The sequence below is a fragment of the Brassica napus genome, chromosome A10 (genome assembly GCF_020379485.1).
Source record: "Brassica napus cultivar Da-Ae chromosome A10, Da-Ae, whole genome shotgun sequence".
In the NCBI taxonomy this organism is placed as follows: Eukaryota; Viridiplantae; Streptophyta; class Magnoliopsida; order Brassicales; family Brassicaceae; genus Brassica; species Brassica napus.
The window spans coordinates 15,245,233-15,261,588 of NC_063443.1; the positions used below are offsets into that span (position 1 = coordinate 15,245,233).

The window sequence follows — 16,356 nt, forward strand, 5'->3', positions numbered from 1 at the left end:
ACGTGAGAGCTATTCAGACAACGAGTCCACGACTATCACATGCAGAACGAAGAACTCCATATGGGATCCTACATTTATTTTCAAGTTATTTACTTTAAACATTACTTGTGGACTTAAACAGAATATATTGATTTTATTCAACATCTTTTTTTTTACCTTTTAACATTTCTTATCACTTTTTTATTTTCTATCTAATCATTGAATAGACATTTAACTTTTTTACCTTTACAATAATTTTGTTTCAAAAAAATCCACCACTCTATCCATCTAATATTATTATATATATAAATATATATTTTTTGTTTTTTATTATATTTTTAGATTCTATCTTACAAAAAATTCTAAAGATATAAACAAAATTTATTTAAAAATAAAAAATAGTGTTCCAAAGAAAAGTATAATAATATCAAATTTTGTTTCTGTGTCCGAATCCAACAAATGATAAATTTTGATATAAATAAATAAATTTATTAGAAAATAATAGGTTCAAAATAATTAGGATGGATAAAAAACATCAGTAATTATAAAAGCCAATAATTTAGTGACAAAAGTAGGCATTCTTACCAGACTGTTTCACATTTTAACCCTATTTTAAAACTATTATTATATTTACTCAATAAAAAATGGTTCCTAGACTTTCCCAAGTCAAACCGGAGGACTCGAGTTATTCAAAGAAAATAAAATTAGCATGTCTCAAATGTAAAACTGGTGGTGATCAATGATCATGGTGGCACCAATATCTATACACATACAACAACAACTCTTATGTATAAAGATAAAATAAAAATAACAAACATATCAACCTCCTCCAGCTACTTGGATGGTGGTTAAGAGCTACAACACCAGGCACTGATACTATTACTACTTCATTGGCTTAAAAGAGTGGAAATGTATAAACTTTAGAGAAGAAGGGACAATCATTTTCGGAAATGATGTTTCTCGGACTGGGACCAAACTACCTATCTGCAACTACGAGAGAGACTCAATCTTCTCCCTTTTAGAAGATGGATTTGGTGAGTTTTGGTCGCGGTTTTATGATGATGCTTTCATAAGGCTTGGCTTGCTCAACTTGGACGTAATCTCTTGTTTTCAAAACCTGCAAAGAAAGAAGACAGATTCAACAAAGATAACCAATTTTATGAAGAATATGACCAGAAAACTAGACATGTGTTCTCTAGAGAATATATCAAAGCTTGTTTTTCATTTAGGGTCTCATGTAATGGACATACCAGTGTTTCGAAAAACATTCTTGATGCTTCTTTACGGGTCTTCCCAGCTAAAAGTTTGTCTGCTACAATAACATTCTTCCCATTCTCGGCTTCTTTATCAAATATCGTCTGAAGATACTTCGCCACAGCCCTATAAAGAAAAGAGAACAATATTCTTTCAGGCCTGTCATAGAAAGCTTATGGATTGTGGGGAAAAAAATCATCAAATCTACAGACCTGGTACGAGAAGACCATCCACTGTTCTCTAGAAGACGAGCTTCATCACCCTCTTCCACACCATCGTCCTCGTGATCTTCATCTACTTCATCATCATCCACGTTCAAGAATCCTGAGGACATACAGTAGTTAAATTAACTATAAAGCAGAACTATCCAAGAGTTTCAGCTTGTTTAAACCAGAGTGTTAGTCTCATTCATCAAACTGAAGGATACAGAAGATTCAGATAAGTTAAACAAAAACTAGAAAAGATTTAGAACCTGTGTCATGTGCAACTTCCATGGCATCCATTTCCTACAGCAAAAGAAAACTTTAAGAGGCATGTCTTTACTTGAATAAGGATATGAAAGCCACAAAAGAAACTTACATCATTATCTCTCATAAGACCATAAGTAGGTTCTCCATCTGGTGCACTTTGCATATAAGCCTCCTCGGTAAACATTTCATTATATCTTTCATCAGACTCTATCTCTGGAATCACTCCATCATTACTTTCTTCCACAAGAGGTCCCTTGCAACTCTCAGAAGCTAGATTGCTAGAACCACCAGCTTCTTCTACAACTGTGTTATCGCATGGAGTCTGGTCGTCTATCCCACTCTCAATAACTTCAGCCGAGGCATCTGTCTTCTTATCTTCATCTTCAACTTTCAAGTCTGTCTCATTAAGAGTGGCGTTGTTATCTACATCACCTTCAGCAATTTCTATAACATCACAAACATCTTGACCGCCTAGGCCTCCATCATGGTTGCCTCCATCATGGTTTTCATGGTCACCTTCCACCCGTAAATCCCCTACACGATCGATTTTGTCCTCAGATGGCACTTCACTGATCTCTTCATTCACTAGATGATTTGCTTCGTCACCAGCTACATCATCGCTTTCCTTTAAAACTTCCAAGTCACATATATCTTCACCAAGCTCGTTATCTTTTTTCCCTTCTTCATCTTGGTCTACGATCTGTTGATCCTGGGGCTGAGTTTGAGCCTCAGCAGGTTGCTCCTCGGAATCATTTGGGTGAGTCTGAGGAGCAGACCTTTCCTCAGGCTCGTTTTCTTCACCAGCCCTAACTGAGCATTCATTATCTTCTACAACTCCAACAACAGAAGCATGGCCGTCATCGTCCTTGATTACTGTGATTCCTCTTAGATCATACGGCTCATTGTGCAGAGATACTAATTCCACTGACATACCTGCAAAATCATTGAAAACAATATATTACCTGTGTGGCAGCAAGTTTAGAAGTTTGAATAGAACGCTCTACTTGTTAGCATAGTGAACTTACCAGTGAATATTGGCTCCTTAAAAAGCCCATCCTCCTCCAAAGCCTGTCTTTGAAGCATCAAGATTTCAGGGATGGTGCAAGGTGCCTTCTTACGCACACGGCGTATACCTTCCGTGTTTGTCAGCTGTTCCCGTATAAGGCTAAATAAAAAAAGTATGCAAGATCAGAATATACAAGAAAACAAGTAAAAAAGTCAAGAAAAAAAATGTTATACTGTAATTACAAGTGTGAGACTAAAACCAACCTTCAGTTTCTAAAACAGTGAACTAAAAATCAGCATCCAATTTTTTTTGGCTCAACAAAATCAAGATTCACATTACTTTACTATTAACTTTAGCCGTCTTGCATCTAAGTGCAAACCAGGGTGCAGATGAAACAAGGAAGAATAAAATAAAAGCTACGGGATAAAAAAAGGTCAGTTAGGTAAACATACTCGCCATGTAAGACCATAGGGTCATCCATTAGAACCTTCCTCTTTGTGGTAGTAGAACGAGGAGCAGACTTTAACCGTTTTGTAGTTGCTACTTCAAGCACAGGTGTAGACCTCATCTTCAGAAAAGATGACTTCCCAACTGAAAAAAAAAAGTGAATGATCATGGAATCAGAAAGTTAACTCAGAAGGGATTAGCTAACATCAAAAACCATTTTTGCCATCCTCATATAAGCAAGAATCATAGATGTATAGAAGAACAGATATAGCAACAACAAAAACTGATACCTAAGATAGAAGACAACAAGTCATCGTCATCAGGAACAGAATGTGCAGTTCTCTTGGACTGAATCAGTCCAACTGACTCAACAGAGTTCAAACTCTCGGCCGTTAGTGTGCTCTCAGTAAATGTGCGTTTCTTCCCAGTAATATTATTTCCTGCATCCCCGTTACATGTGCCAGGGTCTTCTTTATCTGGTGTCGATTCAAGTTCAACCAAACAACCATTTTCATCCCCCAGACTGTTAGGTGCAGCTAATACCTTCTCAGGTGCAGGCAAATCAGTATCAGCCGATCCAGGCAGGTCTCCCAACTGTTCATCAGTTGTGTGTGCGTTATTCAGCTGCTCATCTCCTTGTAAATTAGAATCTGTTTCCTGATTGGCCTCAGTGGTAACGGCAAAATGATCTGGCAGAAACCATAAAAAGATTATAAGAATAAGACAGGGTTGATCAATAACTTGAGTGGTTTGCATTTTATTTGACGAACCTTGGTTCTCTTCCACAGGATCTTTTGGCTCAGCATTTCTCATCGTAGGCTCTCCAGGGGACTCAACTGAAGGAACAGCATCTGACTTATCGGTTATAACATCGGTTCCTGTCTCAGTGATTACTTGGCCAGGATCCTCCACCTCGGTGGTGATGTGAGAAACACATGGCGAGGTAATACGTACATGCTCTGCCCTCTCCTCCGGATCGTTTTGTGCGTCAATGTTTTCATTTATCAACGACTTATCCACCCCCATGGGAGTAACTGCTGATTCTCCAGCATTATATTCAGAGGGCTCAATAGCATCCGGCTCTCCAGAGGCCTTCCTAACTTCTTCTGCATTCGGATCCTCTACCTCCATGTGATCATCGCATGCCAGCTGATCTCTGACACTAGACAAGTTTGGCACCTCAACTAGTCCAGGGGTTTGAGGAGCTTGAGCATCTTCCATGAACTCATCACCCACTGCAAGATCTTCAACCTATCAAAGTGAGAGATTCATAAATTATTAAATCAATTCAAATTTACAATATATCCTAGCAGAAAATTAAACCAACAAGTCTGTAGAAATATAAACTGGTATGCACCTGCTCTTGATTGAAATCTCTGGGCATTGCATCAGAAACTTCTACAATTTCATCCTTTATCTCTGGTGTTGCCGCATCCGGATATGCATTGTGATCAGTGCTATCAACAAATAAAATATCTACCATAAGTTAAAAAAATGATTGGTGATGTGTACATTCAAATTATACACCAGAGGACCACATCTATGAAGGACAAGACACGTAGAAGCACAGTTCAAATTCACAACACGCAAATATCCATAGATCAAGAGAAACCATGCAATTACGCTACAAAGTACAGACTATAGATTAGGAACAAAAAACTGACCCTTGAACTGCCTCATCATCGGATCCAATAATATCCTTATCCTGGAATACTTCCTGCAGACAATACGAGGATGAGAAGAGATCCTACCCAAAATAAAATAACAAGAGACGAGAAGTTCTAATTTCAAATATGTAAAAATTAACTAGAAAAAGATAGCATTAAACATCATCCTGAACCTACAAAACATGGCTGCAACATGACTTCAAAATACAAGCGTCTAACCAAACTGTGAGAGAAAGAACACAAAAGCTAGAAGCTAATAAAACAAAATATTCTCTGCAATTTTCATCTTTCAATATGGTTAAATCCTATTTCTTGTCCCTACTCCCTAGAATGACCTGAAAACTATATTTGTTCTGTTCCATGAACGCAAAAAAAAGTACCTCGTCAAGCTCCAAAGCAGTTTGAGCAGTGTCGCCATCACCAAATCGTTCTGGAAAAGTATAAAAAAGAGTTTTCTTATTTAAGGCAAAGCTACCAATAAGTAGAGACAAGTAAGTCTGAAACAACCACTAACCGTCTAACCCAAATTGCGATGTTGAGAATACAACACCATCCATGGTATCCTGAAGGGTGATCTGCTCTCTTGTACTAACATGATGGTCAACGTAATTACTGCAAGACAAGGAAACAAGATCAAACAAGGAAATAGCGACAAAAAAAAACAACGAGTGTGAATTTTGAAAATATGAAGGAACTGACCCCTGAAAGATCTCGTTGTCAGGGAGCTCAAAGTCATCGAGATCAAATGTCTCAGGCAACGTGATGGAGTGATAAGGTGCAGTGGATTCTTCAGGGGGTAGGTCAACCGCAGCAGAGCGAAAAGCTTGCTTCACCTTAAGCAGTGCCTCGCTGCAATCATCAAAGAGGTAATTGACCTTTTTGGAATATATACGAACCACGCCAAGGAGGAGATGACTAGACAGTCGCAGAGCAATTGGAGCTTCCGGAAAGAGAATAGAATCTGCTCAGAAAAGAAAACAGTCAGATTTTAGGAAACACTTTGATGATAGCGAATAGGCATAAAGAAAAATTAAAACATTACTTCTGCTAAACCCTTATCTGTGCAAAGTACTGAGACCTAAAACTAATGATTGAACAGAGAAGCGAAAGAACTCACCAACGGAGACTCCGATGTCAGTATCAGCGACCTGATTCTTACGAAGCTTCCTCTCCAAATGGGCCGCGATCCATATCGTCCCAAGTGGTCCTTTCTTTGCTAATATAAACTGTGAATAAAACATTCCTAATCCTCCCCCAAACCACCAAAAAAGCCCTACAATTTCAACAACAACAACAAAAAGAAACCAACTTGTTAGAATTCACAAATCGAGCTTCAAAAGCTAAATATACTTCCGACACGATAATAGAAAGAGACATCTCCAACACGTGATAGAGTGTGTAAGAGAAATTTAGAAAGTTTCCAATTTTCAACAACAGAACCCCAAATTAGCTCTCAAATCGACCACAAAGCTTCGAAATTTCCACCTGAGTAGAGACTCTTAAAGGTCCTAAGACTACTTCACGAGCTTATCATAGTAGAATAAGAGTAAAAGGGTAGATCAATTACCGTATAATTCACCAATTCAAAGCTCCACAGCTCCTAAACAGAGTCCTCGCGGAAACCCTAATTCGCGGATACTTCAATAGAACACCCCCAATTCGGTAAAAAACAGAATCTTTAAGACTAAAGTCTTTTTGTTGTCAGAGATCAGACACAACAAACAGCGAACTCTCCCAGAAAGAAAAAAAACGTGAGAAAATAGTAAGTTTTTGAGAGGAAATTGCAATATGCAAAAGTTTCGAACTTTGGATCTTTGGTTCGATTTCTGATTAAAATTTGAGGGATTTGGTTCGGAAAAGGAACACCAGTGACATACGTAGCGATGCTATTGGTTAAGACACGAGGTGGTCCCACCTAGCTTTAGATTAAGTTTTTTTGTCAACTCACCTTCAATTAAAAAATATTTTGTTTCTTTCAAAACATTTGAGCTGGGCGGTTTCTTCCCGTGGTTGCGGGAAAAATGAAAATTTTGGAATTTTTTGTGTTAAATTATAAACCGGATATACGAAAGTAAACCGATTGGTAATGATCTGATTCGGATGCCTCTGTGTCCTGCTGCTTCAATGATTGACATCAGAAACTATCTCACCTTTAGAAACTTGAAATTCCTCAAAATGGCAAACTTTAATGTAATTTTAAAATTTTATATATATCAATAGGGGCACATGAAGAAAGAGTTAGTTTCAACGACAATGAAAATGAAAACATATGGTTTGGTTATACTTCAAACTTCTCAACGTATTCTACAAAAGAGCTTTATAGATTTATTGTGATTTTGTCTCTCTTCTATTCAGCTTCGAGCTCAGCTGCAAACTGATCTAACCGTTCGGCTTCCGCATCAAAGTCCCGAATCGCAGCGTGGTTCACTGATCCATCGTCAAAGCTCGCGTGTATCTGTCTCTTTGCATACCTACATTCACCCATAAACATAAGCAACAAATCAGACCCAAGACAACAACTCTAATGGCGATTAAGCAAGCGGAAATGACTGGGGAGAGAATCTGTACCATCGACCGTTCATTGCGTCTATACATTTCTGTGCATCTTTACGATCCTTGAATCTTATAAGAACAACACCCTGTGGATGAAGCTCACACACCTGTAAAAGAAAGATATCAATAGATTAAATAATCTCAACTTTCAACAAAACCAACATTAGAATACCACAAGCTTAAGCGTAAAAGACACGACATCTAACCTTCACTGAATCAAACGGTCCATGCTTCATACTCTCTTCTTTCACGTCTTCCTCTACCTCAGCACACAGATTCTCATCAGCCTACAAGCAGAGAGAGAAAAAAACGCTCAAGCTATATCAGGTGTTTAAAACTGGTAACATTTTATCGTATCAACGTAATGGACAAGACCCTACCCTCATCTCCGCTGGACTGAACATGTGGCGGAGAACAACAGTTCCAGGTATTGCGATCTTAGCATCATCTCTACCACCTATGCCAAGAAAAGAGAGACCAAGCGCCATCACAATAAATATAAATCCAGTTAGAAAAACTCCAACGTCAAGAACTAAAATGGCCACTTTTTTATGCTAATATGAACTATGATTACCAGACAGACAAATAGAGAATATCGATATAACTATGTTCCCTTCTAATCTACATCTTCTGTTTTAATTGTCAATGAAAGGTTGCCTTCCAAAAATGATAAATTTTTAGTGCCAGTCCTTTCGCTAGAGAGTTCAATAAAGAGTTAGTAAAGCATAGAGAAATATATATATATATATATATAGCATCTCACATCTTCCTTTAGTATGTGACTTTCTAGAGAAAAAGGTAGGTTTCCAGTATACAGAAGCGGCGGAAACATACCCCATCCAAGCAACTTTTGCTCGACCTTTTTAAGCTTTTTCTTCTTTTTGTTATCGGTTTGCTTCGTTATAAATCTCTCCCCTAAGTGGAAATAGCAAAGGACAATAAGAACCATAGCCAAAATATTGTAAAAAACAAAGCCACGGATAGGGAAAAGCTAATGTCTATACAACTAAAGTGCAACGGTATTCACCTTTCTGCTCGAATTTAGCTCGAGAAACAGACATGAGGAGCTTGTCAGCTGGACGTAAAGGAGCCCCGTCTAAGATTTGAATTGCAAGATCCACTGAGGGCTCCTGATGAAAACAAAGACAGATAACATGAAGAGAAAACGTTTAAGAATTGAACCTTATAAATCCCCGGAGGGAAAGTCTTCTAGTATTATCATTACCTTCATATACGTGATAAGAGCATCGCCTTTTAATTCTCCTGTCGCCTTGTCACTGTAAAGCTTTATGCGAGGCTTGCCACTGTCATCCTGCGATGTTTACCAGATCTACATTGTTACGGGAGACTTACACGACTCCAAAATAACATGGAAAAGAAATCACAAGATACTGGGATTTACCTCCTTAATAATGCCGCATTTAGAAAAAACTTCAACTACCTGTAATTGATGTCGCTACTTTAAGTCCGTTTTAAAGTATTAGGATATTCATAATAATAGAAAAAGCAATGACCACAACTTACTTCCTCCATTGTGACATCTTTGGGCAACCCGGTAACGTAGATATGAGGGTTTACTTTCAGCTCAAACCACGCTTCTGGAGGCTTGTTTGCTTCCTGGAAATTAATTTGAAACTTAGAATACTTGCAGAAATTTTCATGAAGAAATGCAGCAATATTTATTTGATCCATCATTAGTAAGTATGACGAAATGAAAGTAAAAGTAATTTGCTAGTCCTAATATAACTACGATGTCCAACAATGATGTACATATTGGTCAACAAGTTTTTCATTCCCTCTACGATGTACATATTGGTCAAAAAGCAATCATCCATTACCACTTAGAAAAGTCAAGACTCCTTAATCAAGAAATCGTGAAGTGGCATGCATGACCTTAAGAAAGAGATATGATGATCAACGAAACAGAGAAAAAGACAATAACAAATACCTTCTTTTCAGTTTCTTCTTCTGGCAGCTTCCTCTTGCCATTATTGTTTATTTCCGCGGCCTGGTCAGAGTTATCTTCTTCTTTCTTACCAGCCACATCATCCTTAGAAACATCCTCGTTATCAACAGAAGTATCAAGAACGTTTATAGTTGGAATTACTTCGTCTTCCTCAGCAAAGGTCATCTCTTCGAGTCCATACGGATCAACGCTAACCACTGGATCGTTCTGCGATAAAATAGCAAGAGCAATTGAATATATTAATGATATTTAACTCTTCCTAAGGTGCGCAACATGAATAACCCAAAACAAATAAAGGTAAAATAGTTCGACGACTTCCTGATATTCAATCTTGATAAAGCAAGCAAAAATATGAGAGAAAATCATAGCAAATAAGCAATCTTTCGGATAACGCTAAGCCACGACCCACCAACAAAATGAGACATGTAAACGATTCCAATCATTACTAGAAAGCACAGGTGGGTAACCTGAATTCCCATTACACTAGCAGAAACAGAGAAAGAACGATTGATATATAAAAAAGCATTACCTGAGGAGCCCATGCTCTAAGAGCTTTGTCCCATTTATATCTAGTTCCATCATCATCAGTGAACTCATCTTCCCCCTCGGGTGGTGAAGAAGGTCTGTCTTGATCATCTTTCAACCTCTCAGCCTCCGCCTCGGCTTCTTGAATCTCTTTCTGCCACTTCTCAAACTCATCCTCAGTAGAGGCTGCAGAAACAACAAGATGTGGTAAGTGTTACCCTCACTTTGCAACTCATAATACTGAAGTATTCATTTCTGTCTAGACAACTAACCAGTATTACTTTGCTTCTCTTGGTTGGTTCTTGCACCATATCCATTCATCAACCCCGGTGCACCTGGTAAGACACCCTATAGTAAGTGCCATAAAGCCAAGAGACAAAACTACGCTAGATAAACAAAACGATAATTTAGGGATATTACCTCCAGCTGAATGGTCAACTTCAGCTCCAGAGATCCTTGACATTAACTCAGTGACAGCAGAAAGAGGCTGCCATTCGCTTCTTCCTTCAGCCCAGACTAGAGTAGTTTCCTGTAGGTAACCGTTCTTGAAATGGTCTGCCCATTCAAAGCAACGTAAAGCGCTTTAATAGCTTATAACAGATACATCAAGGAATATAATAACACGGAACACTTACCACACAGCTCCAAGAAAGTATATGGACCCAGGCTCTCTTGGTTTCCACCAAGAATGTACCAACCAACATCAGTAGCGTCTATTTTCACATTTTAACAAAACAAGCCATTAGCAAACCCCCAGAGAAACATATTACAGTTCCAACATTCTTAAACAAGTTATACACATACTCTATTGCCTCATAAGCTATAATAGACTACACACAGTATGATTTGTTTATCCCCAAGATGAGCTTTTGCTCTGCTCTCAGTTTCTTAATGTCCTTAAACAACTTCTCTTCACACATATTATAAACCGGATCATCACAAACCCTAGGATTAATCTCCTCCTCGCAAAAAAATTTGAGAACGAGAGCGAGGGAAGGAAGAGGGTTTTCACCTTTCGACGATTGAGGAGCCTGTAGCTTATCGGAGCCGGACATTGTTCTCTCTCTCGCTAACCTTCGCAAAATCACGAACGCTGAGAACCAAAACCGACTTAAAGAGTGGCGCTTTTGAGAGACGACGACGACGACAAATCAGACGAAGATGAAGACGGTAGAAGACCCTGACCTTGTTTGGATACAGAGAAACTCTTATCCTTGTACCGGATAAACATGAACCCATTCACAGCCCAATGGGCCAACTTTTTTCACATCTGGCCCACTTAAACCCATCGGGCCTTTATCCAAACAACGAGAAAACAGAAGTCAGACAAGAGGAAAAGACGGTGGAAGACCCTAAGCTAGTTTGGAGACAGAGGAATTCTTATCCTTGTATCGGATTAACACGAACCCATCCACAGCCCAATCGGCCCATCTTGCCCATTGGGCTTTAGAGAGAGACGACAAAAAATCTAAAGTAAGACAAGAGGAAAGACGGTGGAAGACCCTTACCTAGTTTGGATACAGAGAAACTCTTATTCTTATATCGGATAAAAATGAACCCATCCACATCCCAATGGGCCCACCTTATTTAATCTTTCTACGGATGAGCCCACCTTAATAATTAAAAAAAAATTAGAAAACTAGCCGTTCAAGGATTCAACAACGGTCATATTTAGAAACTTGACCGTTTCAAGTCTCTCTACATAAACTCACTCCTCACGCTCATCACACACCACACTCTCTTCTTCATCTTCTTCATCATCAGAGAAGCAAACCAGTTGTCAAAATCAAAACTTTCGATATGGGTTTGATTCAATATCCCTCCATCGAAGACTCTCACTACTACACTCACAAGATCTTCCTCTTCTCAAACTACATCCTCCTCGGAGCCGCCACGAGCTGCATCTTCCTCACCCTCTCCCTCCGCCTCATCCCCTCCATCTGCGGCTTCCTCCTCATCCTCCTCCACACAACCACCATCGCCGCCGCCGTCTCCGGCTGCACCGCCGCTTCCTGCGGGAGGAACCGGTGGTACGCCGCTCACATGGTCGCCACCGTGCTCACGGCTATCTTCCAAGGCTCCGTCTCCGTCCTCATCTTCACCAACACGGCCAACTTCCTCGGGAGTCTCAAGTCGTATGTGAGGGAGGAAGATGCTGCTGTGATCTTGAAGCTCGGTGGCGGGCTCTGCGTTGTGATCTTTTGTCTTGATTGGGTTGTGTTGGTGTTGGCTTTCTTCTTGAAGTATTACGCTTATGTCGAGGGTGGTGATAGAGGGGTTGTTGCGGTGAAGAGGAGTGGTAAGGTGCAGAGTGATGAGAATCCTAAGGATTGGCCATGGCCTTTCCAAGTTTGAAGTTACTACTGTCTTTGTCTTGTCTTCTTGTGTTGTTGAGAGCTATTATCAGTATCAAATGTTGGTTTTTGATCTGTGTTCTGTCGGTGGTATTGTGATTTGTTCATTTGTTGTTTGTATCTGTCATTGTTGACAATGATTGACTACATATATATATATATATAATATGTGTTTCGTTCCTATGGATTGTTTCTTTAATTTACTCATTTTTTTATAATTAAGAAACTTGTAACAATCTCTACGAAAACACAATGCAAATAATTTTAAAAATTACAAATTGTAGGAAATTTGAGAGAGAAACATTGAGGAAGTGGATACAACAATACTAGAAGTCTAGAACAAATGGAGAATCTGAAACAAATAAATAGGAAAAGTGATCCAAAACAAGGCTAAACACATACTTTTTATCTAACATATCTTCCAATACAAAACATACTTTCTGAACCTCCTTGTCATGGTGATGGTGAGGAGAATTGCATCATGTTATTACTTCTTTTAAGCCCTGATCTCTCGGCCGAATATCCAGCTGAAGGGTATGTTTCTTGCAGCATCTTTGTTTCTCCCTTGAGCCCTCTCTTCGAGTTTGCGGATCCTAGCAGGCAATTTACAGAGATAGTCCTGTTTCATGCAATCAAAGGAAGCCAAAAGTCAGAAAAATAACTTATATTCTACACTTTGATGACTGAACATTCTCCAAGTACACAAAAGAGGTTTTAGATGTTGTTGCTACCTGGGCCTTGTGTCCATCACCAGAAAGGCCTACCAAGTTCTCCACGTTCCACCGCCTCACAAGAAACTCCAGTATATCAGCATAGTCTCTAGCAGTGTAGACACCAAGCCTCTGGGCCACGGAGGAGAAATGCTCAAACAGATTGTCATCACAACCATCATACATCAAATGAGCAGGCATGGCTATCTTTTTCTTCATCATGTCAGCAAAGCCTACAACAGTGGTGTCAGGATCAATCTCAAAAAGCTTTTCTACAATCTTGGTGTAAGCAGTCTCATGACGCTTCTCATCAGCGGCAATGGTGCCGCAAATCTGCGCTAGTTTCGAGTCCCCGAGCTTCTTTGCCAGGCCAGCAGTGTTTCCATGGGAGATGAAAGTTGCTCTTTCTTGAAAAGAAGTGTAGATGAAACCCAAGTAAGGGTTGTTTTCAGTCTTTGGATCCTAAAGAACCAAACAAAACCAATTAAGGCAGCTAAGACTATAGCAGAACATAAAGCAGGCACAAGGCCGGCTTAGATAGGGGATTAGCGGTGCGACCGCACCGGGTTCAATCCTTTGTCTTTTTTTTCATAATAGATAAGAGTCCGATTTTTTTTTTTAAATGTATTTTTATGTTAAAAATAAAAATAAAAAGGGGTCTAAAATATTTTATATGAAAATATTTTTTTATTACTATTTATTTAAAAAATACTTAATAATATTTTGAAAAAAAAAGATATTTATCAGAATTTTTAAAAGAAGTATAGTTTAGAGACTTAAATTTGTGTTTTACTCTATGGCCATCAAATTATTGAGCTGTTATATTATAGGAGCTTACCATTCCAGAACCAATCAGATATTGAATGGTCTTTTCAATCTGCCTCATGTCTACTCTTCCAGAGAGGTAAAGATACTTGTTAAGAAGATCACCATGCCTATTCTCCTCGGCAGTCCAGGCCCTCGTCCACACTGCCCAAGGAGTAGGACTTGCTCCAGTCTCATCTCTAACACCGTCCAACGTATTAATCATGGTCTGATAAGTGGGAAGTGCTTCCTCTGTGATCATATCACCAATAAGGACTACAAAGTAGTCGTCAGAAAGCTCTTTACACCTCTCTCTTAACTCCTTGACTTGGTCATAGAAACCTTCTGACTCTGGTTCAGGGAGGAAATCAGTTGGCTGCCATGATTTCTCAACGGGTTTTAGGTAAGGCAACAAGTTGTCATTAGCCCATTCTTCTAAGGACTTGAAGATCTCCAGCTTTTGTGGTGGCATTGAGTACTTCACTTGAAGTTGCACCTCTCGAGGAGGGAGATAGGGTTTCCTTCCATTGGTAACCTCTCTGTAAATCCATCAAAAGAGATTTTCAAAAATCATAGAAAGTTGTTCAGCGAGATTCATCATAAAATGACACAACCACTAAAAAAGAGATGATAAGAGTTCCGTGTTCTGCAGGTAACCAACTTGCAAATAAGTTAAAGTCTTTTCTAAAAAAAGTAGATCTCCCAACACGAGAATAATCAGTTCTTGAAAGCAAAAGAAAAAGACACTGATGCGTGACATAATAAATGCTGATAAAAAAGATGTGGGGGGCAATTGCAGTACAAGAAAAGCATTCTGTAAATTACTGATATTCTAACCAAAACAAATTACAAGCAAATTTTCAGACCTAACTTGACCAACTACAGTGAATATATAACACATGCATAAACATATATGATTGAATGATGGTAAAAGGCATTAAAGTAACAGGACACTGAACAAGAAGATAGGCCAACAACCCAAATTAAATGATATTTTATACTAATAGAAAGTAAAGGGAACAATCAAATCCATGCATGCATGCATATGGAATGTTTCATAGTTCTGAATAATGTATGAGAGATTACACCCAAATAGACACAGATCACTTGAATTTGTAGAAGAAAATGCAGAGAGTTTGTTTTCGGGTTTGGTGACCAAACATGTCCACAGGTTGAGTAGAAAGCAAATTGAATTCAATACAAAATGTAATTGTGAATCATTTTAATAATTGAAATGTGTGTTTTATCTGGTCATAGATACGTTGGGAGCAGACCACACAGCGTGTTATATATGTACAAAACGAAATGATCTGCATTTTTGAAAACAAACATGACAGAAACAGAGAGTATATATAATAGATCCATTATTAATCATGACTAATCGCATCTCAATGAAAAATTAATCATGACTAATCGCATCTCAATGAAATATTGGAAATGAATAGAGAAAACTCACGTAGAGGCGGGACGAATGGTAGAAGACATGAAAACTCTTGAAGATCTGTAGCCATGAGGATGATAAGAACGTTGATAAGCGGATGGGGATGAGGTAAAAGCGATCCGATCCATAGCCATAACCATTGCTTTGTTTTCCCCTCACCTTCTTTTCTTTATAACAATGGGGACAAGATTATTATAGAGAAGGAATAAAACGAAAAAGATAAATAGAAATTTTCGATGATAACAGAGTGAATTTGTCTATATAGGTAGGTATTTATGGAGGGAAGAAAAAGCTAAGGACGAGAAAGGCGAAGAAACAAACGAGCAAATTGAGAAACTCTGCAGCGTGATGATGTGATATGTTAAGCAATGTGACATTTCAATGTCCCTTTGCTTTAGTACACGACAATGCCATTATGTCTGGTCTGCACCCTTTTTTCTTCCTTCTCTCACCAAACTGTTTCTGTTGTACTTGTTGCTATTAATTTTGTGAAGGCCCATGGGTCAAGTTATCATATACTTAATGGGCGCTTTGGAGCCCAATACAGCTAAGTTTATTAAATAAAAACACTTGTGGCAAGATCCATATATTACGCAACAAAGTTCTCTGTTACAACGATAGTCTACAACAAACAAACGCAAAACAAAAACAGTTTCACTAAAATGTCGTTTAACAACGAGCGTTTATTGTTATCTTATCCAATAATTGGAAATATAAAACTTCACGAGTTTCAAAATATGATTGAATTTGTCAAGCGAATATTGACAAAATGGTTAAAACTCTTTTAGATTTTTTTTTTCTTTTTGGAAAATTAGTCTAGACGTTCAAAAAGTTGGTCGAGACACCCGCCTAAACTTTAATCTTCTATAAGACGACTAATCACCACCTACCAATTTTTAGAAGATTGGAATAAACAGATGATGAAGACATGACAACTTACAATATATCCATTCCACATCACCAAATGGATACCTAGTTGAACTTAGTTTTTTCAATAGTGAAAATTGAAATAGAATGTAAAGTGTGTACACTGTTTGCAATTAGTGATTCCATCTTCCATAAAGTGCAACACTGTTTATGACTGAGAACAATTGTTCAAGAGATTCTCATGGTTTGAAAGTATCAGGAAGATGAGCAACCGTAGATCGAACTTGAAGATCAATTGACGATCCAACCTAAA

General features: G+C 38.4%; 4 protein-coding genes across 4 annotated transcripts; 1 reads left to right on the plus strand and 3 right to left on the minus strand.

The window, feature by feature from the left end:
* Positions 1 to 664: 664 nt before the first annotated feature.
* LOC106372014 (sister chromatid cohesion 1 protein 4) lies at positions 665 to 6,661 on the minus strand. The gene is made up of 16 exons (XM_013812140.3): positions 6,391 to 6,661; positions 5,941 to 6,096; positions 5,523 to 5,784; positions 5,338 to 5,435; positions 5,204 to 5,253; positions 4,821 to 4,873; positions 4,514 to 4,613; positions 3,927 to 4,407; positions 3,447 to 3,845; positions 3,162 to 3,300; positions 2,729 to 2,868; positions 1,813 to 2,636; positions 1,706 to 1,739; positions 1,446 to 1,557; positions 1,230 to 1,359; positions 665 to 1,096 (listed from the first exon to the last, which is right to left on the minus strand). Exons 2-16 carry the CDS (start codon positions 6,062 to 6,064, stop codon positions 998 to 1,000), a joined length of 3,045 nt encoding a protein of 1,014 aa, XP_013667594.2. The 5' UTR covers positions 6,065 to 6,096; positions 6,391 to 6,661; the 3' UTR covers positions 665 to 997.
* Positions 6,662 to 7,007: 346 nt separating this feature from the next.
* Positions 7,008 to 11,065, minus strand: LOC106372015 (splicing factor U2AF-associated protein 2). The gene is made up of 15 exons (XM_013812142.3): positions 10,880 to 11,065; positions 10,503 to 10,580; positions 10,288 to 10,422; positions 10,140 to 10,202; positions 9,872 to 10,053; positions 9,325 to 9,549; positions 8,901 to 8,993; positions 8,779 to 8,817; positions 8,602 to 8,688; positions 8,404 to 8,506; positions 8,211 to 8,291; positions 7,757 to 7,833; positions 7,583 to 7,663; positions 7,392 to 7,483; positions 7,008 to 7,294 (listed from the first exon to the last, which is right to left on the minus strand). The coding sequence occupies exons 1-15, from the start codon at positions 10,920 to 10,922 to the stop codon at positions 7,171 to 7,173; spliced, it is 1,503 nt and encodes a 500-aa protein (XP_013667596.2). The 5' UTR covers positions 10,923 to 11,065; the 3' UTR covers positions 7,008 to 7,170.
* Positions 11,066 to 11,573: 508 nt separating this feature from the next.
* Positions 11,574 to 12,402, plus strand: LOC106370516. Its single transcript, XM_013810516.3, has one exon. It carries the CDS (start codon positions 11,668 to 11,670, stop codon positions 12,220 to 12,222), a length of 555 nt encoding a protein of 184 aa, XP_013665970.2. The 5' UTR covers positions 11,574 to 11,667; the 3' UTR covers positions 12,223 to 12,402.
* Positions 12,403 to 12,461: 59 nt separating this feature from the next.
* On the minus strand, positions 12,462 to 15,606 carry LOC106372016 (stearoyl-[acyl-carrier-protein] 9-desaturase 5, chloroplastic). Its single transcript, XM_013812143.3, has 4 exons — positions 15,192 to 15,606; positions 13,770 to 14,274; positions 12,953 to 13,393; positions 12,462 to 12,840 (listed from the first exon to the last, which is right to left on the minus strand). The coding sequence occupies exons 1-4, from the start codon at positions 15,314 to 15,316 to the stop codon at positions 12,718 to 12,720; spliced, it is 1,194 nt and encodes a 397-aa protein (XP_013667597.2). The 5' UTR covers positions 15,317 to 15,606; the 3' UTR covers positions 12,462 to 12,717.
* Between the last annotated feature and the right edge of the window lie 750 nt (positions 15,607 to 16,356).

Excerpts from the sequence above, each read along its gene's own strand:
- LOC106372014 (XM_013812140.3), bottom strand. The coding sequence starts at position 6,064 with ATGTTTTATTCACAGTTTATATTAGCAAAGAAAGGACCACTTGGGACG. Across the intron at positions 5,785-5,940 it reads TGACATCGGAGTCTCCGTTG|ATTCTATTCTCTTTCCGGAA; the intron begins GTGAGTTCTTTC and ends TTTTCTGAGCAG. Across the intron at positions 4,874-5,203 it reads CTGCTTTGGAGCTTGACGAG|GAAGTATTCCAGGATAAGGA; the intron begins GTACTTTTTTTT and ends TATTGTCTGCAG.
- LOC106370516 (XM_013810516.3), top strand. The coding sequence starts at position 11,668 with ATGGGTTTGATTCAATATCCCTCCATCGAAGACTCTCACTACTACACT.
- LOC106372015 (XM_013812142.3), bottom strand. The coding sequence starts at position 10,922 with ATGTCCGGCTCCGATAAGCTACAGGCTCCTCAATCGTCGAAAG. Across the intron at positions 9,550-9,871 it reads TTAGAGCATGGGCTCCTCAG|AACGATCCAGTGGTTAGCGT; the intron begins GTAATGCTTTTT and ends ATTTTATCGCAG. Across the intron at positions 7,664-7,756 it reads TCAGTCCAGCGGAGATGAGG|GCTGATGAGAATCTGTGTGC; the intron begins GTAGGGTCTTGT and ends CTCTGCTTGTAG.
- LOC106372016 (XM_013812143.3), bottom strand. The coding sequence starts at position 15,316 with ATGGTTATGGCTATGGATCGGATCGCTTTTACCTCATCCCCATCCGCT. Across the intron at positions 14,275-15,191 it reads ACCATTCGTCCCGCCTCTAC|AGAGGTTACCAATGGAAGGA; the intron begins GTGAGTTTTCTC and ends ATGGATTTACAG. Across the intron at positions 13,394-13,769 it reads ATCTGATTGGTTCTGGAATG|GATCCAAAGACTGAAAACAA; the intron begins GTAAGCTCCTAT and ends TTGGTTCTTTAG.